Raw genomic sequence first — 20,466 nt, 5'->3', positions numbered from 1 at the left:
ATTGTATGAACAGACTATATTTTGCTTATCTATTCATCAGCAGGTGAACATATGGGTTGTTTCTACTTTCTGCCTATTATTAATAATGCTGGTATCAATGTTCATGTACAAGTTTTTGTGTGAACCTATGTTCTCAATTCTCTTGGATATATACCCGGGAGTGGAACTGCTGGGTCATATAGTATTGCTGTGTTTCATGTTCTGAAGAACTGTCAAACTGTTTTCCAGAGTGCTTGCACTATTTTACACTCCCACCATCAATGGCGGAATAGATTAGCATAGTGAATATGCAGACAAAACATAAACAAGTATTGTTTAGATTTCTTCACATCTCACAACGCTTGTTATTTTCCATTATTTTGGTTATAGCCATCCTAATAGGTGAGAAGTGGTAGGTCATTGTCATTTTGATTAGCATCTTCCTGTGAATAACAATGCTGGGCATCTCCCCATGCTTACTGGCCATTTGTATGTCTGTCTTCTTTAGAGACTGTCTATTCAAATCCTTTGCAAGTTTTTTAATTGGGTTGTCTTTTTATTGTTGAGCTTTTAAGAGTCCTTTATATATTCTGCTATTAGACCCTTATCAGATACTTGAATTGTAAATATTTTTCCCCATTTCTTCTATGCATTGTCTTTATTTTCTTGATAGAATCCTTTGACATACACAAGCTTTAAATTTTGATGAAATCCAACAATTTCTTTTTTTTTGGGGTTATGCTTTTGGTGTCATATCTAAGAAACCACTGCCCAATCCAAGGTCATGAAGATTTACTCCTACCTAAAATTTTTTCTAGGAGTTTTACAGTTTTTAAAAATAGTTTTGGCTCTTAGATTTAAGTCTTTGTCCACTTTGAGTTAAATTTTGTTTATTGTGTGAGGTAAGGGTCCAAATTAAGTATCTGTATGTAGATATCCAGTTGTCCCAGCACCATTTGTTGAAAATACTATTCTTTCTCCATTGAATTGTCTTGGTACCTTTGTTGAAAATCAATTGACCATAGATGTATGGGTTAATTTCTGGCACCTGAATTCTATTCCATTGATCTACAGGTCTATCCTTGAACCAGTATCATACTGTCTTGATTACTCTGACATTTGCCAATATATAAATGTTAGCACTTATCATAATATAGTATATCTTCATTCATTCATCCATATCCTATGGAATCACTAACTCATTAAAGGAGAGGTTTATCTTTGTAACCATTCCAACACCCACCCCTAACATTACCCCCATCTACTGCTCCAACACACACACGGTATCTAGCATATAACAAGGACTCAGTGCTTGTGAAATAAATACTTGTATTTTCATATCTTTGTGCCTTTGACCTATGCTGTCTTTTCACTGGCATTCCCTGCCTCATCTCTTTTGCCTACTAAAGTACCACTCTTCAAGGCCCAGCTGAAATACTATCCTCTCTGTGAAGCGCTTCCCCATATTTTCCATTATTAATTAATTTTTCTCTTCTTTGTTCTCTTATTGTAAGATCTTTGTTCCTCCCACTCTCCCTCCTACTGTAATTTGAATTTCCTCCACTAGATTTTAAACATGTTGAGGGCAAGAACCATCTAATCTTTTTTATTTCTATATAGCCTAGAAACTAAAACAATGTTTTATATATGGTGGCACTTATATGGATGGCTACAGTAGGAATCTGGTTAGTCCACTCCAGTAAATTAATCTTCTTACTGTTCTCTGTGCACATCACTTCCTAGGCCTGTAAACTCTCTTCATCCTTCACCCAAGTGCTCCCCACCTCTTTCAGTCTGGCCCAGCACTCACCTATCCATCCCTTTCTTTCCTCTTTTCCTTCCCTTCCTTGGAAATGTCCCAGATAAACTCTGTTGACTTTTTTTTGTGTACATATTCACTATCCTAATCTATTACACATGGAGAATCCTATTCACTTTACTGGTGAAATTCTGCTTTAACAAATTCTACTGGCCAATGACAATTCTTTAGTGGTCTGGAAGTTTTATTTTTTGAGGTTTTACTGTGATAGGATATTGCCTGTAAATTAAGTTGTGTACATTGGCAGGCTGCTCTGATAAAGTATTATTTCACTTAGGCAGTGGCCAGTCTATCCTTGGCAGTGACCTTACCTGTAATTCTTTTTCTTCCTGCCTCAGCATATTCCTGAGGATCTGGGTGGCATGTTTTTGAACTTCGGGATCCTAGAGATGGAAAATATGGCAATATAAGAGTTAGGGACTAACTCAATAGCTTAGCTCTCTTCTATCTGCTGGTTCTTGGGCAAGGAAAGCTATGAGAGCAGAGCCTGGATCATAAGTATGTTTTATTCAGTACCTTGCTGGAATGCAGTAAACACAAAATCTGATTTTGAGTTTATGCCTCAATTTGGCTGTAATGACCTTTGGTATCAAGTTGCTCTCTAAAGTCTCCCAGGACTTGTGGGCTCAGTCTTCATTCCAACTGAAAAATCCTATTCCCTATACTTGTCTGCATCTTGTCCTCTTTTAACTCTTCACATAGGTGTTTCTTGCTTCCAGAGTTCTCTTTCTACCTGTTTTTTTGTTTGTTTTGTTTTTTCTTTGAGATGGGGTCTCACTCTGTCACCCAAGCTGGAGTGCATTGGCACGATCATGGCTCACTGCAACCTCTGCCTCCTGGGCTCAAACAACCCTCCTGCCTCAGCCTCCTGAGTACCTGGGACCACAGGTGCATGCCACCATGTCTGGCTAATTTTTTGTATTTTTGGTAGAGACAGGGTTTTGCCATGTTGCCCAGACTGGTCTCGAACTCCTGAGCTCAAGTGATCCTCCCACCTTAGCCCCACAAAGTCCTGGAATTACAGGCATGAGCCACTGTGCCTAGCCTCTACTTGTTTTTGTCCTTTTCTGGTCCCTCCCTCTACTGAGTGGGCTCTATATTTTGCACCTCAAAGCAGGCTTTTTTCTCTTAGGAAACCTTTCCCTGACTCCTTGACTTTATACCAAACCCTGGTTAACACTGACTGGCAATGGTCTTGAACAGATGCATTCTGTCCCTGCCTGAAGTGTACACTCTCTCTCCGATGAGGAGCACTTTTAGAGAGCATCCTTAGAGTCTTCTACACATTTAGGAAACACACAGTGTTGCTGTGTGATAAAACCTCATATGCATTTGCATGGAAGGAAGACACTAAGGCATGGAACAACTGTTATTGTGCAGCCTTCATTTTTGTTCAACTCTTTCAATGGTCTTTCATATGTCTTTTGGCTTGTCTCCGTTTACCACAGCCCCACTGGATTTAACTTGCTTTCCTCCCCAATGCGGAGCTTTTCTACAGGACGTTAGGGTGAGGAAAGAAAGCCAGAAGGATTATTACCTGCAGAGGTTTGGGTCCTGTGATGCGTTGTGGAGGTGGCAGAGGTGGAGGAGGTGGTGGTGAGGGGATCACTGACGTGATTCGGGGAGCTCCTGCTGGGAATGGGTCCTGCTGGAGCCCAGAGATGCCCACGGATGAAGGTGAAGAGCCCAGGAGGGTGAGTGCGACATAGGCGCCAGCTAGAGGGAAATAGAGAGAGACTTGCTCCAGGAGTGCTGTTCTGGAGAGACAGTCCAGCTATACAGGAGGGGGCTGTTCTCCCTTGTCCTGTCATTAAACTCATTATTCTGTAGATTAAATTCTCCTCACTTTTAATGCCCCACCCATTCTCTAATCCCTGCCTTCATGCCCAAGTACTACTTCCTGCCCTTCCTTCATGCAGAGACCTCAACTAGAATTCCACTCATAAATATCTGGGAACACGTCCCACAGGCCGCCTCAGCAGCCTGTTTCCCCCTTTATCTCACTAAAGTAAGTAGCCAGCGTCACACTCCGAGCATACTGCCCACATGGCACAGACCAGGCACTCAGATTCTAGCCCTCTGCTCTCCCCAAAATTCCCACATTCTTCAATTCTTTCTTCAACATTTGTTGTTTCTATTTGAATATTTGTGCAGACTCAATTGTTGGGCCTTCCTGGCTACAAACAGATTATTGTTGCTTTTCCCTGCCAAAGAGAAAACAAATGAGGAAGAATGTCCATGAATGGCAGAGGGAATTGAAAGGTATTTGAGGGAGACCTGGTCTCAGTAGGATATGGTCTAAAGAGGTGTGGCAAAGATGAGTGTGGGTAAAAATGAAGATGTCTCATGAGAGCCTAGTACTGTCTCCACTTGAAATAATAGGGAATTGTGGCCATTTAAGTGGATCACTCCATGTTAAGATTAAATATGTGACTTTAGCTGCCTCACATATCTACAAAGGAAACCTCCTGGAATGCCAGGCCTGCCCCTTCCTCCCTCCTTTCCTCCCTCTCGGATCATCTGCTTCCCTACTTTAGTTGTCACCTCTCTCCAACTCACATTTGATCAGCTTTACCACTTCCAGGTGTGAGCTATTGGTCACCATGGTGCCGTTGACCTGTTGGAGGGACAAACAATATTGAGTAATGGTAATGAACAGCTAGGGGATCCTTCTGTAAGTTCAAAATGCCACCTTTTTTTTTTTTTTTTTTTTGAGATGGAGTTTTCCTCTGTCGCCCAGGCTGGAGTGCAGTGGCCCATCTCAGCTCACTGCAAGCTCCACCTCCTGGGTTCATGCCATTCTCCTGCCTCAGCCTCCTGAGTAGCTGGGACTACAGGCACCCGCCACCACGCCCGGCTAATTTTTTGTATTTTTAGGAGAGACGGGGTTTCACTGTGTTAGCCAGGATGGTCTCGATCTCCTGACCTTGTGATCCGCCCACCTCGGCCTCCCAAAGGGCTGGGATTACAGGCATGAGTCACTGCGCCCGGCCCAAAATGCCATGTTTTTAGGAAGCCATTTTCCAATGCTCTTTAGCCTCCTCTGGTCACTTGTTTACTTAAGTCACACTATGAATTTGTTCTGTTTGTATCTGCTATTTGTTCTGTCTCTCCAGCTAGCCTATGAGTTTTCAAGGACAAGACCTGGGTCTTCATTCCTTAATTTGTTCATTCATTCACTTATTTTTGGTATACACTTTTCTAACCATTTGCCTCACACACATGTGAATGTCCACTGACCCAGTGTGCTTCCTTGTTACAGAGGACTAAGAAGTCTCTGCATCTAGGATTTCCTTAATGCACCCCACTATGTTGCCGAGGCTGGTTTTGAACACCATTCTGTCAAAGAAAGGTCTGAACGACCAGGGCAGGTTATAGTAGTTCAGAATGGGCAAGGACCCCAGGTTGGCATTATATGGAGGAAAGAATATCAACCTGAGAATCGAAGCCTTGGATCCTTCACTAGTTACTAACCCTCTCTCTTAATCTTATTTTGGTCATTTGTGAAATGAGAATAATAAAACTTGTTCTAGAAGCTTGGTTGCTTTAGAGTCAAGAAAGGCCTAAAATGCAGAACACAGCTATCCTCCTCCTCACTCTCTCTCACGCTATACCACTGTGCTCCCTCGCATGGTACCACTCCTAACTCAGTGGCTGCCTGGCAGTTGGTATCAAGATGAAAGTGTGCAGGATGGGCCAAGGCCAGGAGTGCCCTGCACATCTATTTCCACTGCTGGGAGTGGCAGTGCGTGTTGGGGTCACTCACTTTGATGATCCGGTCGCCCTCTTTCACACCGGCCTTCATGGCTGCACCTCCTGTAAGGAGAAGGCCTGGTCAGCAGAGCCCAACAACCACTTCCACTGAAGCTACACCAAGGTCCCTGTCAGATCACCTCTCCTCTGAAATTTCCTCTTATTTCTCTGTGTTAAGTATCTCAAATTCTGGGTGTACTTCCTATTCTACTCCAGGGACACAACTACTTTAAGCTAGAGTGAACTATATAAGGTCCCATCTCCTGCTCTTCCTTTCACCTAGATAAGATGCCAGACTTCTGACAGCCAGGCCAAGGCAGGAGAGAGGCAGGGCCAGGCTCTGTGAAGAGGACGTGTGCTTCATTCGAATGTGTCTGGATATGTTCCAAGGTCAAATCAGAGTTATTTTTTATTATCCGGGGGGGAAAATGAGTTTACTGTATGAAACATAATTGTTAAAATAATAATTAAGAGAAATTCGGAGAAAAGGATTAAAACAAGAGTTTCCTAAGTCTTGAGAGGTTCATAAAGATATTCTCGGTACTCACATCATTGAAGACAACTGTATTATTTCTTTTAAAAAAACTGTTTTAAGCCATTTACAGTTTCTCCCCTCCTTTTTTTTTATAGACAGTCTTGCCCTGTAGCCCAAGCTGGAGTGCAGAGGCATGATCTCAGCTCACTACAGACTGGATCTTCTGGGCTCAAGTGATCCTCCCAACTCAACCCTCCCAAGTAGCTATGGGACTACAGGTGCATGCCACCATGCCTGGCTAATTAAAAAAAAATTTTTTTTTTTTGTAGAGATGAGGTCTCACTATGTTGCCCAGGCTGGTCTTGAACTCCTGGGCTCAAGTGATCCTCCTGCCCTGGCTTCCCAAAATGCTGGGATTATAGGCGTGAGCCTCCATACTCAGCCCAGTTTCTCCCTTTAAAATGGACCAAATTAAGAGCTTCTGATGGTAACTGACTGTGAGGTGCTCAAAAGAACATGCTCTTGACTTTTTCAACTTGTCATTCAACTGCAGGCTACAGTGGTTTTGACCACAATATGGTTTGTTTGTTTGTTTTGAGACAGTGTCTCACTCTGTCACCCAGGCTGGAATGCAGCGGTGCGATTTTGGCTCACCGCAGCCTCGACCTCTCGGGCTCAAGCGATCCTCCCATCTCGGCCTCCGAAGTAGCTGGGACTTACAGGCATGTGCCAACACATCCGGCTAATTTTTGTATTTTTTTGTAGAGACACGGTTTCACCGTATTGCCCAGGCTGGTCTTGCAACTCCTGAGCTCAGGCAATCCTCCTGGCTTGGCCTCCCAAAGTGCTGGGATTACAGGCATGTGTCACCTCGCCCAGCCTCACAAGATAGTTTTAAATGACTTATATTCCTAGTTTAATTTACATTCAGGAAGCACAAAAAACACTAAAGCCAAAACAAGTTAATGAGAAGCATAAAAATTACATATTGTACATTTGCCCCAACGTGATCATTAAATCTTTAAGTTGCATTCCTCTGATCAAAACAAAACTCCCACAAAGCCCATCTAAATGTTTCTACTCTAAAAAGAAAAATACAGTGATGACTACATTCCAATTTGGCTTTTCAATACTGGGACTCAAGACTACCCTCATCTAAAGTGTGCTATTTATGGAAGAGTACTTGCAAATAGCTTGAAATTCCCTCTTATACATTCATTTAGAAACTAACGTTAAAGAGAACAGAACTATCTTGCCCGAATGTATGAAACACGTGAGGTGACTTCTAATAACTTAGTGTTTTTTTTTTTTAAACTAAACTCTTCAGAGTTAAGGAACTTGAGCAGAAGTTCTCAGACTTCAGCAAGCATGAGAATCACTGTGGGAATTTTTAAAAAGTGTATTTCTTGGACCTCTTGCCAGAAAGCAATTCAGTGCTTCTGAGGTCAGCCCAAGAAAAAGGATTTCAATCATCTTGGGCTTAGGTGATTCTAATACAGGCAGAACATAGACTATACTTTGAGAAACAGTGAATTAAAGAAACCTAATATGTATCTGGAAAAGATAACTGCTGCTTTGTTACTCTTGTGACTTCAATGCCAATCCAAATGAAGTCTCTTTTACTCTCCTCCCCAACACACACATGCACACACGCATGCATGCATGCACACACACACAACTCACACACACACAGACTCTACAACTCATATTCTCCTTGTAAGCCATCTTTTCCTTCTTTCTTCTCTGGGTCTGACTCTGCTCAGCCTAAGAGAAGGAAGAAGGTAAAGGAGAGCTGAACTTAGACTTCACTGGAGGGGATCCCATACACATTTTCTGTACCAGATAGACCAGCAGAGGAAAAGTACAAGTTACTGGCAGTTCCACTAACTGTCTCACCCTAGTCCAGGAACCCTGAGAAATAAGAGAAGCAAAGAATAAAACTATCTTTTTAGAGCTTCACCCCAGGATATGCAAAACAAACCTCCCACTGATATAAGTTTACTCCCAAATATAAGAAGCCATACTTATTTATATCCTTATATGATCCACATACTCATTTTGGTCGTAAATTTGAAATTCTCTTTTCACCTTTCCTGTGAACATATCTCATATCTTCCTCCAAAATCAATGCAAGTATATTTTCCCTCCTGCTCTGCACTATCAGGAAACCTGCTCCCAATCCTTTCCTTGTGCTCTTGTCTAAGCCAAGCCTAGGATGCTCCATGTCACCGGCCCAATGCTACTTACTGCACTGAAGTTCACTCCTTTTAGGGACACTTCTTCACCCTTTAAGGACTCTCCCACACCCATCGCCTTTCTTTTTTTTTTTTTTGATACGGAGTCTCGCTCAGTCACCCAGGCTGAAGTGCAGTGGCACGATCTCGGCTCACTGAAAGCTCCGGCTCCCGGGTTCACGCCATTCTCCTGCCTCAGCCTCCCGAGTAGTTGGGACTACAGGCGCCTGCCACCACGCCTGGCTAATTTCTTTGTATTTTTAGTAGAGACAGGGTTTCACCATGTTAGCCAGGATGGTCTCGATCTCCTGACCTCATGATCCGTGCGCCTCGGCCTCCCATAGTGCTGAGATTACAGGCATGAGCCACCACACCTGGCCACCCATCGCCTTTCTGATTGTCTTCCTCAGCCTGGACCACCAACAATGGTTCCACTACCTGGCATATGCTAGAGTTTTGACTGTTCACACCCCTTCTATACACAATTGGTAACTTGATGGATTTGGCTATGATGCCCACCCACTCTTCACTTCCTTTCCACCAAATTCCTATCCTGCTGATTTGCTTTTCATTTCCATCTTTCAAACTACTTCTAAAATCCTGTTTCTTTTAAGAGGGCTTCCCAAATGATCACAAGGAAAATGACTATGCCTCAAATCACAAACTACTCAAACTTCCAAACACCATTTCCCCTGACATCACATCCAACATATATCATTCATCTGTTGGTAATTTATTATTTAATGTTAATTGTATCAGTAAATGTGCTCTGTAATCATTTGGACCACTGTGCCTGTCTCAGGTTATATACCTCTGTAGAAAGTGACCATCTGTGCACTTAGCCAGGTAATGTGGAGGTAAATATGAAGAAAGGGGGCCTTTGATTCCTCCATGGAATCTTGTGACCCAGTATGAGGGGCTCCCTTCGATGGCAATCAGACATCTGCCTGATGATGACCTGACAGCTATTTTGCTGGTTTTTCACTTTCCAGCTAGGGAAGCAAGCATGAGGTGCAATCTCTAGAAATTCTGCCTGGGGGCTTAGCATTGAAGAGGCTTCCCCAGGCACCCATGGAGAACCAGTTCTAGAGTAATTCATTCATGCCCCACAGGAAAGCACAGGTAGAATGGCACTGTCACATACATGGTGGCTTTGCAAGAACTGTCCACCGTGGGCAGGAGGGATGCAGCACTCACCAGGCCGCACAGACTGCACCAGAACAATGCGATCCCCACTGACTGTGAAGCCGAAGCCATGCTGGTCCTTTTGGATAATGACACAGCGTTGAACGAGACCTGGAAGGCGGAGAGAAAGGTTGAGTACGCAGTGTCAGTGGGAGGTTAGTGTACATATGCCAAGACCAACCCAGGGAAGCCCCAGTGCCTTTCTTCTTCAAGAAGCCTTTTCACACTAAACAAATTCCCTAGACTATTCCTGTCTAAACACTATCGCAATGACACGCCTCCCTTGGTGGTCGGCAAAACCTATAACTTACTTTGTATTCCAAATAAGAAACTACCCTTCTCTGAGGTGCTAAAATGCTTGTCTCTCACATACGTATCTGTCCCTTTTGGTGTGTCCAGGTGAGACTGGTCAAAGAAGGGGCAGGACCAGGTCTAGCCATCCTCCTGAAGACTAATATTACCGATAAGGAGCCTCCCAGGATTGAAGCCCAAGTGAGCCTAGAAGTTACATGTTAAGTGACATCCAATGAATGCAGCAAGTGGTATACCAGTGCTTGTTGATCCTTTTTATAGAGCTGGATAACTCATGCAGGGTGACTTAGGAGTGGTCTCTTGCCAAATCCAGGGAAGGACACATGACAAGAAGAAAACCCTTTTATTTCTGAAATATTTTATTTTATTTCTGAAATAAAAGGGTTTTCTTCTTGTCATGTATCCTTTAAAAAAATACAGAATTAAAAAACAAAAAGAAACAGAGGTTATGACTACCAAATGTCTCCATCCCTGTGAGTGTATACTAGACATTGTACATGTGTATGAGTATGTGTAATTGCATCCTGCAACGATTAAAGCGTGGGTTCTAGAGTTAAAACAAAACTGGTTTCAAGTCCCCAATAAGCTTGCGAACTTGGACGTATTTCTTAACCTCGCTGTGCCTCAGCTCCCTCATTTGCAAAATAAAGATAATAAAACCTAGTTTCTATGTTGATGTATGGAGGCAATTTATATAAAACCCATTAACACCATGCCTAGTATACATCATGTGCTTAACATAAACACTAAGTTGCTTTACATTTGGAGTATACAGATCTGTCTGTATGAGTATATATCTCTGTGTCCATGTGGGTTTTCTTTTGAGACAGAGTCTTGCTCTGTCACCCAGGCTGGAGTGCAATCGCGCGATCTCGACTCACTGCAACCTCTGCCTTCTGGGTTCAAGCAATTCTCTTGCCTCAGCCTCCTGAGTAGTTGGGACTACAGGCACGCACCACCACACCTGGCTAATTTTTGTGTTTTTAGTAGAGACGGGGTTTCACCATGTTGGCCAGGCTGGTCTCAAATTCCTGACCTCAAGTGATCTGCCTGCCTTGGCCTCCCAAAATGCTGGGATTACAGGCATAAGCCACCACGCCCGGCCATGTGCCTTTTTTTAAAAAAAAAAAAAAAAAAAGAGATGGAGTATCACTATGTTGCCCGGGCTGGAGTACAGTGGTTATTCATAGGTGTGATCCCACTACTGCTAAGCATTGGTGTTCTGACCTGCTCCATTTCTGAACTGGGTCAGTTTACCTCTCCTTGGGCAACCTGGTAGTTCCCTGCTCCTGGGAGGTCATCATATTGACGCTGAACTTAGTACAGACACCTGACTGGCATAGCACACTACAGACCAGAGCTCTTGGGCTCAAGCGATCCTCCCATTGGCCTCCCAAGTAGCTGGGAATACAGGCATGTGCCACCATGCCTGGCTGTGTTTGTGTGTTAATGCCCAAGAGGTTACCTGTTGTCTCAGAGGCGTCCGAAGGCTGGCGATGGTGGGAAGGGGACTTGCGCTCAGGTGTAGAATCTCCCAGAGAAGACAGGCTACTTAACCTGGAGAAGGAGTAAGGAAAGCACTTCAATGAGCTCAGCGGGAGGGGATCAGCCTTGTAGTAGATGGAGGCTCTGTCAAAAGGGGCCCTGAGTCTTGGATAATGAGAGACCAACCTACCCACCCTGTAACCCAATCTGGTAGGACATTAGCCATGTGTACACCACTGGTAACACCACCTATCTGGAATCCTGGGCTGGCAGGGCAAGCATGATCTCTTTAATACCCAGCAAGGTGTGAAGGGAAATAACCCTTCCTGGAGTTAGGCGACAAAGAGACAATAGCAAGAAGGGGATGTGCACACGTGTACATGCTTGTTGGGTCTTACCAGGCTGCAATGGGGCTGATGGAACAGAACGGAGCAGCAGAGAAAATGAATGCAAGAAAAAGACAGGAAAAAAACAAACAGCCAGTTAGTTTTAGGCGATGATTTGTAAAGGGAAGGGGAGACTGGAGGGAAAGACGAGGTGGGTCAAACACATACAGAGGTCTGCATGAGCACAACATGCGGCTGTAGTGGAGGCAGCAGAGACAAGCTCCCCATTTAGCTTCATCTCTTTGTCCCTCAAAGTTCCACCTCTCCATAACAGTGATCTCCAGGAGAGTAAATGGGCATGAGTACAAGCCCGCTGGGTAACTGGCAACTTGCACACTTTCTAGAAGAGACAGTAGAGGAACAGCCCAAGCCTTTGAAAATTCCATTTATCCTTTGGGTACCATGGGAGGACAGGAATCCGGTCTGTTTGGTGGTAGTATTCCAACCCCATATTCAGCTCCACTTCCTCAGCCAGCCTGAGGTACCTTGCCTAATTAGAAACTACTAAAGACCCCAAACCTCCAAGTGGTACACATCACCAAACCAAAGGATTCACTGCTTCATCTTCTCTTCAACTAGGATCCTCACAGGAATAGAAGAAATTTCAGTAACTGCTGTGGCACTCCTTTTTGGAAAAGTGTACAAGTTGCAAGTTCCTGAATCAATAGTCGCTGCCCCTCAGAAAGGGGCAATTCCTATCCTACCTATAGCAAATGACCAAGTAGAAGGCTACTCATGGAAGCACTGTGTGTGATGGCAAAACAGTGGAAATAATCTAAATGTTCACAATGAGTGACTGGTTAAATAAATTACAGTAATATAATGACACAGAATTCAGTCATAAAAAATAATGAAGAGGCTCTTTATACACGATACAGAATGATCTCCATGATATGTTACTGAGTGAAATAAACAAAATATAGAATTATTTGGACAGTTTAAAAAAGTGAGTAAAAGAGAGAATAAAATTATGTGTTTATATATGTTTAAATATTTACATATCCAAAAATATCTAAAATATCTCTGGAAGAATACAAAAGAAACATATAACACTGTTGTCTCTGAGGAGGGAAACTGGGTGGCTGGGGCACAGGAATGGAACTGCAGGCTTTTATTATATTCTTTGGTACTTTTAAAGTTTGAAACCATGTGAGGGTACGAGTAACTTATAAATATAAAGGAGGGGGTCTTCATTCCCCCTCACAATGGCACCCCTCTTACCTGGACAGGTGAGACTGCTTTTTACTGGCTGATCTTTGGATCAGAGAGAGAAGGACATCAAGGAAGAAGAGAGCGTGGGCCCAGGAGAGAGCGACGCAGGACAGGAGGAAGAAAGAGAAAGAAAAACAAAACACGACATAAACCAGACAAGACACTAGGGATGGTTGGTTCAAAGAAAAACCACAACAGAGCCAAGAGTGACCCAGGGGAGGCATCTGGTCACAAGGTGAGCTTACTAACAGCCATGAGCTTTCTAACATCCAAATTTACCCATGTCATTTTGCTGCTTAAAACCTTTTAGAACCTCCCCACTGTACTTGGGAGAACAGTCATCTGGCCTCAGCTAGGCCATTCGCCACAGCATCTAACAGGAAGTATAATGCCTGATGCCCGGGGAAGTGCCCTTTAATGTTTTCCACAGCTCCCAGTATCTGTCCTTCCGGCAGCTCAAATACCCACTGAAAATGCTGCTGTTCACTTGTCTGTAAATCTGTACAGACAGGCAAGGTTGGAAGGTCCATGAAAGCAGAGAGGGTCTTGCTGCTGTGTCCCCAGTGCCTGACACAGTAGGGAGGGGCTCAGTCCTATTCTTGGTCCCTGCTCTTTACTGTCCTCCTTTCACTTACCATGGTTTCTGGCTTCTGTCTCTGCCTACACTGTTCCTTCCTCCTACATGTTCTGCCTACTTTATTCTCTATGACTGCACAGGACTATCCACGCTGGGCTTGAACTCCTCCTCCTTCCTACCTAAAGAGAAAGCCCATCTTATCTTGGGACACCTCGGGCCTTCTTGCCTTGTTTTTGACCCCACCAGGAAGCTGGTTTCCTATGCCCATATTAAAGCCTAGAAGGTGCATTTGAACCTGAGAACCTGATTTGGTTTGCATTTGAGCTGAGGCATGAACAGTTCCACATAATCAAAGGCAAATGAACCAAAAGGTCCATGTCCCTGCTGTCAACAACTATTACGGGCATGGACAAAGACCATTTCAGCAGTCACCAAAAGTTTCTCTAAAATAAAATCAGAGGCTAGGGCAGGTATGTGGGGGACACGTAGATGGCAATGTAAGTATACTTGCAACAGATGAAAAAAAAAATTTTTTTCTGAGAGCTTAAAGGAGAGAAAGCTACCGTTGAACTGAAGGAGGAAGAAATGCCTATGGAAGGCAGGCCTGGTGGACAGAATCAATGGACAGACTATTGTGTCAGCTGGGTTGTGAGTCTGAGCACATATTTGGGAGGAAGACCTTGGAAGGTTAAAAATCTGAGAAACAAGGAAAGGAGAGAGGTGGGTAGTTTGGCCTGAAATGGAGGCTGTCATAGATAGAAAAGACTTTAATAGTGGCCCCTCCCTTTTCCTGATGACATTCTCATCAAAATTTGGCAGCAGAGCTCAGATTCTGCTCAGCCTAAACCTGGGGGTATGGAGGCGGCCCTGTAGAGTGGAGAATTTCCCCCAAATTTGTACTCTAAATGGCACCACTGAGACAGATTTTCTGACCCAACTTCTCAGTTATCCCCTACTGCCAGTCAAAGAAACCTGTAGGTTCTTTATAATCGTTTCCCAGACTCGCTCCTTTCTTTACATAATCACTGACACTCATCCCTTGAAGCCACATGTCTAGTGCCTCATGCCTGGATTACTGAAAAAAACCTCTTTTCCACTCTCCAGTCCATCCAGCACTCCACCACCACAGACTAACTTACTCAAATACTACTCCCTCAGGCCCTCTCATCAAGAACTTATCATTTCTTTCCTTATTATCTACACAATCAGATGTGCCTCCAATAACCTGGTATTAAAGAACTTTCATCCTGTGGACCCAAACGTCTTTTCAAATTCGTCTCTGATTACTTGCCTACTACCTACCTCTATTGGATCCTAAGCGATGCTATACTCATTCCCACCTCTGACTTGATGGTTGCCATCCCTTGTCATCTCTATCCATCTCCTACTACTTTTTCAAGGTCCTGATCAAATGGCATTGACTCCACAAAGCAGTCCCTGACCACTGCAGCACACATTTCATTTACCCCAACATTTTATTTTGAAAAATGTCAAACTACATTAACACTGAAGAAGTAGCATGGTGAATATCTATATGCCCTTCATTTAGATTCAGCAACTAACATTTGTAACAGTTGCTTTATCTATGTTTATACATTTTTTCTCACTTGAAAATTGCAGACATCATGACACTTTACCCCTATTTTAGCCTGTATCCCCTAAGAGCATTGAAATTCTTCTATATAACCACAATGCCATCAGCACACCCAATGACTCTAATACAATATTATCTAATATACAGTACACATTCAAATTTTCCTAACTGTCTTATTAAGTTCTTTATAGCTATTCCCCAATTGCCTCAGTTCAGGAGCCAATCAAAGATCTCGAATTATACTTACATCCTGTCTCTTTCAGATTAATTTAATCTAGAACCCTACTTTTCTTGGTCTTGTCTCTCATAACACTGACATTTTGCAGAGTCTAGGCCAGTAATCTTGTTGAATGGCCTACAATCTGGATTCATCTGATGCCTCCTCACGGTTAGATTCATGTTAAACATTTTTAAGAGACTATTATATAAGTGATGTTGGATAGCTTGCCCCATTTTGGTGATGGTAGGTTTGATTACTTAGGTAAAGTGGTATTCCTGAGATTTTTTCAATGGTAAAAATCTATTTTCTCGTTTTAATTAATGAGAAATCTGTGGGACGATATTTTAAGACTGCATAGATACTCTGTTTTCCAACAATCTCTCCTCCAATAGTTTTACTCTCCATAGATGATTCTTGCCTAAAGCGCTTATTGCACTGGTGCCTGCAAAATGGCAACTTGCTAATTCTATCATTCCTTCAACATATATTAGCCAGTAAGCTTTTATAAAGAATGTCATCATCCCTTTTCTGGAGTAGTGCTATGAACTCACAGATCTTGTTTCCCCCATGAAGTAATAATATATTATAGTCTATTACCCTTTAAAAAAAAAAGTTTGAAATGTTCCAATTTGACCAGTGGGAGCTTCTGAAAGCCAGCTCCTGTGTCCTTTTAACATGTCACCATCTGTCTTTGATCATGTTCTTGCTTTCTGTCACAAAAAGATACTCCATGCTCACCTTGTACTTCCCCTATGCCAGACCTGGAATCAAACATTTCTCCAAGGAGCCCTGTTCCTTTTAGCAGGAAATGCATTTAGAAACAAGATCTGACTACTAGGTACTCATTGTTGCTAAGCTGTCCCTCATTCCAGGCCCTTTTAAGGGACACAGCTAGAAAAATTTATTATAAATTTTTGAGTTCACACTGGTATCTCCAATTTGAACTCAACACAACAGGGTTCTTCATCTTCCCCATTCCACATTTTATCTTCCTTTTCTCATATTGAGAACCCCGTTCCTAAACAATACCAATATATTTACTCACTGCTCTATTCAATATGCAGAAAAGATAGTTCCTGGAGTTACTACATCAGTATCACTAGTAACAACAAACCTATGAAGTTCAAGGTTTTCTTGCAGTTCTTTTTGTCCTCAGACTATATCCCAGTATCATCAGTAATGTGTGTGAAAATTTCTGGGTTAATCCGTTGGGTTTTTTGTTTGTTTTGTTTAGTTTTTTGAGACAGGGTTTCACTCCGTCGCCCAGACTAGAGTGCAGTGGCAAAATTACAGCTCACTGCAACCTCTGCCTCCTGGGTTCAAGTGATCCTCACGCCTTAGCCTCCCAAATAGCTGGGATTACAGGCACACACCACCATGCCTGGCTAATTTTCATATTTTTTATAGAGATGGGGTTTTGCCATGTTGCCCAGGCTGGTCTTGAACTCCTGGGCTCAAGTGATCCACCTGCCTCGGCCTCCCAAAGCACTGGGATTACAGGCGTGAGCCACTGTGCTCAGTCTTATTTTGTTTTTATGTTATCAATTTGAGATATATTTATGTTTCTTTTTATATTTTTACTGAATCTTAGGGTTTGTTTTTTTTCAAGCTTATTTCATTTTTTGAATACATCAAACATTTACATGGTTGAAAAATCAAAATGAAATTTTAAAAGTATATTCAGAAGTGCACCTATTCTTTCTCCCCATTCCCCAAGTAACCATTTTCATTTGTTTTTGGTTTCCTTGCTGTGTTTCTTCTTGTAAAACTAAATAAATACCTATACATATTCTTATTTTCCTTTCTTCCTTACACAACAGGTAGTATCCTCCCCTTTTTGCACTTTGCTTTTTTCACTTATAATATCTGTAGAGTAACTCACAGAACTCTTCTTCTTTACAATGCAGCCCGCATTGGCGCACACATTCTCCCCTCCTCCAAGGCTCCCTGTGGCCTGGTGCGTCAGTCTTGCCTATCTGCTGGAGGGCAGAAGTTGCAGTGTGGACTTCCCGGTATGCCTGAGTGCAGCACAAGGCACAGAGCAGGTGCCTTCTAACTATGCATCCACACGCTAATCACCCCAGCCCACAGGGTGGGCGACAAAGCAAGGAGATGCTTGGTGACCTTCCAGAGAGCCCACATATCCTTTTTGTTGGTCTGCGGTGTGTCTGTGTGTGAATGTGTGTATATATATATATATATTTTAAAAATTAGTTGCTAAGCAATAAAATACAGATTTCTGACTTCTCTTGAAAGATCAGTCAGAAGTTCTGGCATCCTCGAGCTTACGGTCTCACATAGAGACAATCAGCTGAAAATGAGTGGTGGCAGCCCTCTCCAGATGGGCATGTCTTACCTTTCCCAGTCACCACTGCCCACAGCTTACACCGCCCACTGCTTCACTCAGACCCCTACAAAGTATACGAGTTTGAATTTAAGGTGGCCAAACAGGACTGGCTTCTGGAGTTTAAAGAAACAAAGATAAGCAAATAACATCATGTCCTTTCCATCTGTCAATGGGAGGTTCCTGATCTCCTCACCCTTATGCCTACCCCATCACAAATGTGTAAATGAGGACAAGGCCTAGAACATCCACGTTCTGTGGTAATAATGATAAAGTTCTTACTACCTACCACGTGCTGTGCTAAGCACTTGATGTAACTTTATCTAATTCAATACTCACAAAAGTCTGGTGAAACAGGTAGTACATCCCCATTTTCCAGTGCGTGAACAGAGAGGTTAAATAAATGAAGTTAAGATGTGCATAAAGTTGGTGTGACTTCAAGGTCTGTGCTCCTAAATAAAAAATTATATGACCCGTATATGCCACATGTAGATTTGTTTGGTCTTTATTTTCTCTTTTACATACATACACACACATTCCAGACATATACACATATATACATCACATGTGCCCACACACATATTATACATATATGACATGATTAAAGATATATAATACACATATGCTGTATATGTATATAAATACATAATATACATACATAAGATAGACGGATAGAGAAAGATTAAAAAAACACACTATACACAGGCTGAGCTAGGTTTTCCTGAGTCTGGGGCAAAATAATATTCCTGGGCCCTTCCCTAAAGACAAGAGCAGTAAACCAGGAAACAGATACCCTACCGGGACCTTAGCTCCAGATAAAGTCCATACTTACTGAACTCTGACCTGGTCTTACTGGTTGGTTTCCCTTATCTCCCAGGGTGGAGTTTTCAGGAGGCTCCTGGCACCCTAACTTTCTATGGATTCTGCCTCCGGGTAGAATTTTCCCTCTGGTCTGAGGCTGGCAAACACACCCTCCTAGGCCTGCACATCCCTACAGTAAGGGATATGAGGAAAGAGGGCTGTTTGCAGACAACCACTGCTGATCTATAAGCATCAGTTCCCTCATCTCTTAAACTAGAGAATAGACAAATGTTCTCTGGCAGTGCACCAGAGAAGGTTCACTCCTCAGTTGGATCACTTCCTAGCTATCCAGCAGCATATGAATCACTTGAGGCCCCACCCTTAGGGATCCAATTCAGCAGGTCTGTGGTGTGGAATCTATTTCAACAGGCAGCCCAAGCCATTCTTATTCAGAGGACCGTAACCTGGAGAAACTCTTGAAACAAGTCCCTTAATTTCTGAGTCTATCATCAGTCTATCATCTTTCTTATCTGCAAAATGAACACATATTGATATCATCTGTTAGTCTGTCGTCTCTTTCAGACTTTAAGCCCCTGAGAACAGGGACCATGTCTTATTCATCCTTGTATCACCAGCTGAGTTCCAGCACAGTGCCTGGTGCATAGTGAGGGTTGCTCCAAAAATGTTAGCTGAAGGACCATACACGTCCTTTCTTTCTTCCAGGGCTGATATGAGGGCAAAAAAGATAATATTTATTAAGTGCTTTGAAAGTGTAAAGCCCTCTGCAAATGGTTTTATTGTGTGTGTGTGTTTTTTTTTTCCAGGTGTACAGTAGGTGACCTATGCTTGAAAAATGTCAGGTGTGAGGGGAACAGAACTAGAATGAGTGAGTGAAAAATACCCCCAGGGTGTTCAAATTCTAGGTAGGGCAGGGCCAGTAAACCTCACCTTTCTACTTTCATGAAGGTCTTAGACAAGAAGAGATTTTAGGATTTGTTTGACTATCAGAACAGACAACTTGGCAGACAGGTGTGTGTGGAGAAGGGAGGCAGAGAACTGGTGTGTTGAGAAGGTTGGTTAGCTTGGTTCAACATTGAATACTCAGCACACCGGCCATGTGGTATGGTTTTAAAAGCACAGCTTTAGGAGTCAAAATACGGGCACAAGCTCAGGCTCAGCCCTTTCTTGGCTATGTAGTCTTAGGCAAGTCATCCAACCTCTCCGAACCTTAGTTTCCCAATAACAAATGTGGATAATACTACCTTTCTCAAAGGGTAATTGGGAGGACCAAATCACCTTCACTGACACCTCAAAGCTACAACAGTTAAACTGCAATCAATCTCCCCAGCCCTGCTCCTGATCAAGCGTTTCCTCCTCAGTAAAACACTGCCGTGCACTTGCTCATGCCAGAAATCTGAGATTATCTTTGACATCTCTCTGCAAATCCAATCAATTGACAAGTCCTACTGATATGACCTCCTAACATTTCTGAAATCCACCTACTTCTCTTCTCCCCCTCTCTGCCACCATGCTCATTTAAGACACCATCATCTCTCACCTAGAAGAACTGGCCTCCCCATGTCTACTCTAGCCCCTACCCATTCTTACACACAGAGTGATCTTTTAAAGAGAGAAATTAAGAGGATATACACCCTTCCGTGGTTTCCCACTGTCCTTGCATGAAGTTCCAAATCCTGCACATGGCTAGCAGGTCCTTGGGTGAGGTCTCATGCCTATTCTCAAGCCGTGTATCTGGTCACCCTCCCTCTCACTCACTGTATTTCAATCTCAGGGGCTTTCTCTCCCACCTCGGCCTGGGGAACTCACACTCATTCCTCAGCTTTCAGCTTAAGCGTCTCTTTCTCAGAGAGGCCTTCTCTGACAGTTAATGTGTTGAGTCTCCCTGAAATTTACCTTTGTAATGTGCCTAACTCAATAGTAACTACACTATTGTTTGGGTGCCTTTTCTTCTTCTTCTTCTTCTTTTTTTTTTTTTTTTTTTTTTGAGACACGGTCTCACTCTGTTGCCCAGGCTGGAGTGCAGTGGTGCAATCACGGCTCACTGCAGCCTCGACTTCCTGGGTTCAAGC

The 20,466-nt window shown here is 43.0% G+C and overlaps 1 protein-coding gene across 11 annotated transcripts in view; it reads right to left on the bottom strand.

The window, feature by feature from the left end:
- The window catches only part of ARHGEF11 (Rho guanine nucleotide exchange factor 11), a 110,080-nt gene that overhangs the window by 40,043 nt on the left and 49,571 nt on the right, over positions 1-20,466 (bottom strand). For 6 of the 11 annotated variants that reach the window (XM_063650190.1, XM_054484037.2, XM_063650189.1 and 3 more), the window contains exons 2-8: positions 12,850-12,882; positions 11,223-11,314; positions 9,458-9,556; positions 5,565-5,614; positions 4,358-4,415; positions 3,336-3,514; positions 2,110-2,181 (exon numbers count right to left, since the gene is read on the bottom strand). In XM_063650190.1, coding sequence (XP_063506260.1) covers positions 2,110-2,181; positions 3,336-3,514; positions 4,358-4,415; positions 5,565-5,614; positions 9,458-9,556; positions 11,223-11,314; positions 12,850-12,882 — 583 coding nt within the window. Of the gene's footprint in view, positions 1-2,109; positions 2,182-3,335; positions 3,515-4,357; positions 4,416-5,564; positions 5,615-9,457; positions 9,557-11,222; positions 11,318-12,849; positions 12,883-20,466 lie in introns of those variants that run through there. The other 5 variants (XM_054484040.2, XM_063650198.1, XM_054484043.2 and 2 more) reach the window with 2 other exon arrangements.

The sequence above is a fragment of the Pongo pygmaeus genome, chromosome 1, assembly GCF_028885625.2.
Source record: "Pongo pygmaeus isolate AG05252 chromosome 1, NHGRI_mPonPyg2-v2.0_pri, whole genome shotgun sequence".
Classification (NCBI taxonomy): Eukaryota; Metazoa; Chordata; class Mammalia; order Primates; family Hominidae; genus Pongo; species Pongo pygmaeus.
The sequence above is the reverse complement of the archived record's forward strand: the minus strand, read 5'-3'. Positions and strand labels throughout refer to the sequence as shown.